This window comes from Saccopteryx leptura, chromosome X, assembly GCF_036850995.1.
Source record: "Saccopteryx leptura isolate mSacLep1 chromosome X, mSacLep1_pri_phased_curated, whole genome shotgun sequence".
Classification (NCBI taxonomy): Eukaryota; Metazoa; Chordata; class Mammalia; order Chiroptera; family Emballonuridae; genus Saccopteryx; species Saccopteryx leptura.
Window position 1 is genome coordinate 92,463,385 of NC_089516.1, and position 6,285 is coordinate 92,469,669.

The following is a 6,285-nucleotide window of genomic DNA, read 5'->3' on the forward strand; positions in this document are numbered from 1 at the left end:
ATATTATAATCTATAATAAAAAAATTTAGCTAAACATTTAAATAGAATAAAATTTGGGATTTTTTAAAAACTTTCAAAGCATTCTTCCATTGAAGTTGTTCACTATTACTTTATAGGTTTTTAACTGGTAAAGCAGGTCTTAAAGACTTAGCTTTTTAAAAAAGCTAAGTATTTCTTATTAAATGTTTTAACTGAATTTTAAGTGGTTGTCACAAACTCCTGGCTGAATTTGCAATTTTCATTATTTATCATGATTTTTTGTAGATAAGAGACCAGGATAGCCAAGATTAGCAAAATGAGTTGTTCCATATTTTTTAAAATTTGAATACTCTTTTTTATTGAATTTACTAGGGTAAATTTAATAAAATTTACTAAGGTGAATTTATGTTAATAAAATTATACAGGTTTCAGGTGCACAATTCAACAACACATCATCTGTATATTGTATTGTGTGTTCACCACCCCAAGTCAAGTCTCCTCCCATCACCATCTAACCCCACTTTGCCACCCTCCACCTCTCTCCAACCCCCTTCCCTCCCAAAATCACCACAGTACTGTCTGTGTTTTTTTCTTTGCTTAAACCTTTCATGTTTTTCACCCAGACCCCAACCAAACTCCCCTTTGATAACTGTCTGTCTGTAACAGTAAAAATAGAAAATTCCATCTGACCTTTGCTTGGCTAATCTTGGCTTGCAGAACAGGAACTAGCCCACCTTGCCCCGATGTAATCATAGGTGTTTGCTCTTCCGCAAGCACCTAGGGCAATCACCCTGAGAGCCGTTGCAACTTCCCTTTCTCATGACTCCTGAATTCCTGGGTGTCTCCTCCCCTCCCTGAAATAATGTATAAAACTTGCTTGCTGAAGTTATTCGGGGCTCTTGGCTACCTCCTTGCCTTGAGCCCGCTCGCGAGTGTAATAAACTTTTTCTTCTGTTTTACCCACACACTTGGGTCTAGAGTCTTAGTGGTGCGCCCTCGGTCAACATTTGGAGGTTCCACCGAGATCCCGCTTCCTCGCAGACCACGAGACGCACGCCTGACGCTTGGTAAGTGAAACTGGTGGTGGCTGTCAGGCAGGGACGTGAGTCCCTCCTGGCTGCGACCGACAAACGTGTCAGGGGGTCGCAGGCCACGACTCTGGGGGACGCCCTGGAGTGTGAGGACGACCAAGGACGCTTGGAAGTCCATCTGCTGTCTCAGACAGAATCTGTAGATTTGTTGCCAGTTTCCAACCGAGCTCGTTGGTCCGGACCGCTAGATTTATTTTTAGTTTCATTTTGCCGTTCACGGCGTAGCCGGCTTTGTCTGTCTGTTTTTGTTAGTGTTTTGTTTGTGACCTTTTTTCTGTCTTTCTTTCTCCTTGAAATTAAAATGGGACAAGGTTCTTCCACCCCATTGTCCCTGACTTTGTCTCATTGGTCTGAGGTTGATGCCTGAGCCCATAATTTGTCTCTTCTTGTTAAGAAGTGCAAGTGGCAGACTTTCTGTGCCTCCGAGTGGCCCACCTTCGGAGTAGGTTGGCCGACCACTGGAACCTTTCACAAGGACACCATAAAGGTGGTTAAAGCAGTTGTCTTCAATCCAGGACCCCATGGCCATCCGGATCAACAACCTTATATTTGGGTTTGGGAAGACCTGGCCAATGACCCTCCTCCTTGGGCCTGACCTTTCCTTCCTCCCCCTACACCCTCCCTTCTAATAACCCTCTCCACCACTCCAGGCCCTCCCAGACCTGCTCTAACTCATCCAGACATCTGCTCTATGCTTCCACTCAAACCTCCGGAGCCAACGGCGCCTGCTTCATCCCTGTATCCTCCCCTTCCCTCCTCTGTTCTCCCTGAATCTCAAACTGACCTTATTCTTTTTGATTCGGGACTCCCGCCTCCCTATCCCAGGGATGTCCCTGCCAGCGCTGCTGGTCCCCAGCTTGGGGCCCCACATCAGGACGAACGGGGACCATCAATGGAGGGTCCATCCCAAGGTACCCGGAGCCGGAGAGCACAAACCCCAGATGACGTGGCCGTCACCCTGCCCCTTCGACCTTTCGGACCCCCTGTCCCTGACGGCCAAGGGGGGAACATGCCGGCGCTTCAGTATTGGCCCTTCTCTTCCTCAGATCTATACAATTGGAAAAACAATAATCCGCCTTTTTCAGAGGACCCTGTCAAACTTACTGACCTTCTCGAGTCTCTTATGTTTTCCTATCAGCCCACTTAGGATGACTGCCAGCAGCTTTTAGGTATCCTCTTCACCTCAGAAGAAAGAGACCGAATTCTCCTCGAGGCCAGGAAATTGGTTCCTGGACCTGATGGTCGTCCTACTCAACTCCCCAACCTTATAGATGAGGCTTTTCCCCTGAGGCGGCCTAACTGGGACCCTAATACGCCTGAAGGTAGGCAGCGACTCTTACTCTATCACCAGACTCTGATGATGGGTCTCCGAGCGGCGGCGAGACGCCCCACTAATTTGGCTAAGGTAAGAGAAGTAATTCAAGGGCCAGAGGAATCCCCATCCAGATTCCTAGAGAGACTAATAGAAGCCTATAGGAGGTACACCCTTTTCGACCCTGAGTCTGAAGAACAGAGAGGGGCACTGGCTATGGCTTTTATAGGACAGTCAGCTACTGATATTCGGAGGAAACTCCAGAGGATGGATGGGTTACAGGACATGGTTCTAAGAGATTTAGTCAAGGAGGCTGAGAAAGTGTTCTATAAAAGAGAGACAGCAGAGGAAAAGGAGCAAAGATTAGAAAAAGAACGTGAAGAAAAAGAGAGTCAAAGAGATAAACGAAGGAATAAAGAGTTGACTAAAATCTTGGCTACCGTAGTGGGAAAGCAGAATAGGAAAGGGAAGAATAGCACCCTGGGCCCGCGCCAGAAGCTGGGACCCAATCAATGTGCTTACTGTAAAGAGGAAGGACATTGGGCTAGAGATTGTCCCAAGAAAAAGAAGAAGACCGCAGACCTCCTTGCCCTGGAAGGTTAGGGGCGTCGGGGTTCGGACCCCCTCCCCGAACTCAGGGTAACATTCAATGTGGAGGGGACACCAATCGACTTTGAGGTGGATACAGGAGCGGTTTACTCCACCTTGCAGAGCCCGCTGGGTCCCCTCTCAAACAAAAAATCCTTGGTCCAGGGGGCAAATGGATGCCAGCATAGGTCATGGACAACTAAAAGGACAATGGACCTGGGGAGGGGAAAAGTACAGCACTCCTTTCTGGTCATACCAGAATGCCCTGCCCCGCTGCTGGGGAGGGATTTGCTTACCAAGTTGGGGGCGAGTATTGATTTCAAATTCAGGGACCAGAAGTAAGATTCAGTAACCCTCTTGTCAGTCAGCCTGTTGTGACCATGCTGACCTTGTCTGCTGAAGATGAGTATAAACTGTATGAGACCCCTGCCCCCGGACCCCATTCAACAGAAGACAGGTGGCTTCAGAGCTTCCCAGAGGCCTGGGCAGAAACGGCAGGGCCAGGATTGGCAGTACAAAGGCCTCCGGTGGTAGTATACTTAAAGCCCTCCGCCACCCCCATAAGGGTCAAACAATACTACATGAGTAAAGAGGCCCGGGAAGGCATTAGACTTCACATCCAGAGGCTGCTAGGACAAGCGATCCTGAGGCCTTGTCAATCAGGGTGGAACACCCCCCTGCTACCAGTGAAGAAACCAGGGACAGGGGACTATAGACCAGTCCAGGATTTGAGAGAGGTTAACAGTCGGGTAATGGACATACATCCAACGGTCCCGAACCCTTACAACCTCCTCAGTACCCTCAGTCCTGACAGGAAGTGGTATACAGTACTGGACCTGAAAGATGCCTTCTTCTGTTTGCGCCTGCATGAGGACAGCCAACCCCTGTTTGCTTTTGAATGGACTGACCCTGAGAACGGACTCAGCAGACAGCTCACCTGGACGCGGCTACCCCAGGGCTTCAAGAACTCTCCCACCATCTTTGACGAAGCGCTGCACCAGGACTTGAGTGCCTACCGAGCCTCCACCCCTGAGGTAACTCTGTTGCAGTATGTTGATAATCTGTTACTTGCAGCCGCCACCATAGAGCAGTGCAAACAGGGAACTGAGAAACTGCTTGCCGAACTGGCCAAACTGGGATACCGGGCATCCGCCAAAAAGCCCCAGATCTGCCAACCCGAAGTCACCTTCCTGGGCTACTCTCTCCAAGACGGCAAGAGATGGCTAACTGAGGCCAGGAAAAAGACTGTTACTCAAATCCCGCCTCTGAAAAATTGGAAGGGCCTCAGGGAGTTCTTGGGCACAGCAGGTTTTTGCAGACTATGGATACCCGGCTTTGCCGCACTAGCCGCCCCTCTGTACCCCTTGTTAAAGGATGGAACTGAGTATACCTGGGGAGATGAACAGCAAAAGGCCTTTGACCAAATCAAGAGGGCACTGTTGTCAGCCCCGGCCTTAGCACTCCCCAACATAGAGAAGCCATTCACTCTCTATGTAGACGAGAAGGAAGGGATAGCTAAAGGAGTATTGACTCAGTCTCTGGGACCCTGGAAACGGCCGGTGGCTTATCTCTCTAAGAGGTTGGACACAGTCGCAAAAGGGTGGCCGGGATGCCTATGGGTCAAAGATGCCGACAAACTGACTCTGGGCCAGAAATTGACTGTTGTCGCCCCCCATGCCCTGGAAAGCATAATCAGACAACCTCCAGACCGCTGGCTAACCAATGCCCGCATTACTCATTACCAAAGCCTCCTGTTAGATAAAGACAGGATCACCTTTGGCTCTCCAACTGTTTTGAACCCAGCCACCCTGCTACCCAGGAAAGAGGGGGAACTGTCCACCATCAGTGCAGGGATATCCTAGCCAAGGAGGCTGGAATCTGGAAAGACTTACGGGACACACCATTGCCACAATCTGACTTAATTTGGTACACTGATGGAAGCAGTTTTCTGTATGAAGGAGAACGCCGAGCTGGGGCTGCGGTGGTAGACAAGGAAAAAGTAATCTGGTCAGAGAGACTTGCCCCAGGAACCTCAGCCCAAAAGGCAGAACTAATAGCTCTAACAAAGGCCTTAGAACTGGCTAGTGGTAAACGGGCCACCGTCTACATGGACAGCAGGTATGCATTTGCCACTGCACATGTGCATGGGGCAATTTACAAAGAAAGGGGCCTGCTCACATCAGCAGGTAAAGACATTAAGCACAAACAAGAAATCCTAGCCCTCTTAGATGCTGTCATGCTCCCACGGGAGCTGGCCATTGTCCATTGCCCTGGGCACCAGAAAGGGCAAGACCCAGTAGCCAAAGGCAACAGGAAGGCGGATGAGGAGGCTCGAGCGGTAGCCATGAGGACTGCCTCCAACATCCTCACTATAGAAGCAGAGCCATCCCCCACCCTGACCCACTTAAAGGAACCTGAGGATGCTCGGACGTTCCTCCAGATGGCCCACCATCTTACCCACCTTGGGACTGACAAACTGGTACAACTGCTTCAGGATGATAAAACATTGACCACCCCCGAGAAGAGGCAAATGGCAAAGGAAGTAGTCAAAGCTTGTAAGGCCTGCCAGATGGTAAATGCCTACCCAGCCAAAGGAACCAGAGGAACCCGTCTCCGAGGCACCAGACCAGGCCAATATTGGGAAATAGACTTCACTGAGGTAAAACCTGCCAAGTATGGACTAAGGTATCTCTTAGTTTTTGTAGACACCTTTTCAGGATGGGTAGAAGCCTTCCCTACCAAACATGAGACGGCGGCGGTGGTAATTAAGAAGATTATGGAAGAAATCTTTCCTAGATTTGGCCTTCCAAAGGTAATAGGGTCTGATAACGGACCGGCGTTTGTGGCCCAGGTAAGCCAGGGGGTAGCCAAAATATTGAAAATTAATTGGAAACTACATTGTGCTTATAGACCCCAAAGTTCAGGACAGGTAGAGAGAATGAATAGAACAATTAAAGAGACCTTAACTAAATTAGTCATAGAGACTGGCCATAGAGATTGGGTAATGCTCCTACCATACGCTCTTTTCCGGGCTCGGAATACCCCTTCCGCTAAAACTAACCTAACTCCCTTTGAAATACTTTTTGGAACCCCTCCACTTATTCGGGATTTATCCCCCTCTGACATAAATATCCCGAATACCCCCTTGTCTGTTAGGTTACAGGCCCTGGCCAGAGTGCAACATTGCCTATGGAAGCAGTTGTCTGACCTTTACCAGCCGGCAGGAGACGGACCCCGCATCGCTACCAGGTTGGGGACTTTGTCTACGTCCGGAGACACCAACACCGGACACTCGAACCCCGCTGGAAGGGACCC

General features: G+C 49.5%; 1 protein-coding gene across 1 annotated transcript; it reads left to right on the plus strand.

The window, feature by feature from the left end:
- The first annotated feature begins 1,761 nt into the window (after positions 1–1,761).
- Positions 1,762–5,796, plus strand: LOC136385982 (uncharacterized). The gene is given in 4 exon segments (XM_066357305.1): positions 1,762–3,294; positions 3,297–4,800; positions 4,803–5,741; positions 5,744–5,796. Coding segments are annotated over 4 exon segments (4,029 nt in total).
- The last annotated feature ends 489 nt before the right edge of the window (positions 5,797–6,285 follow it).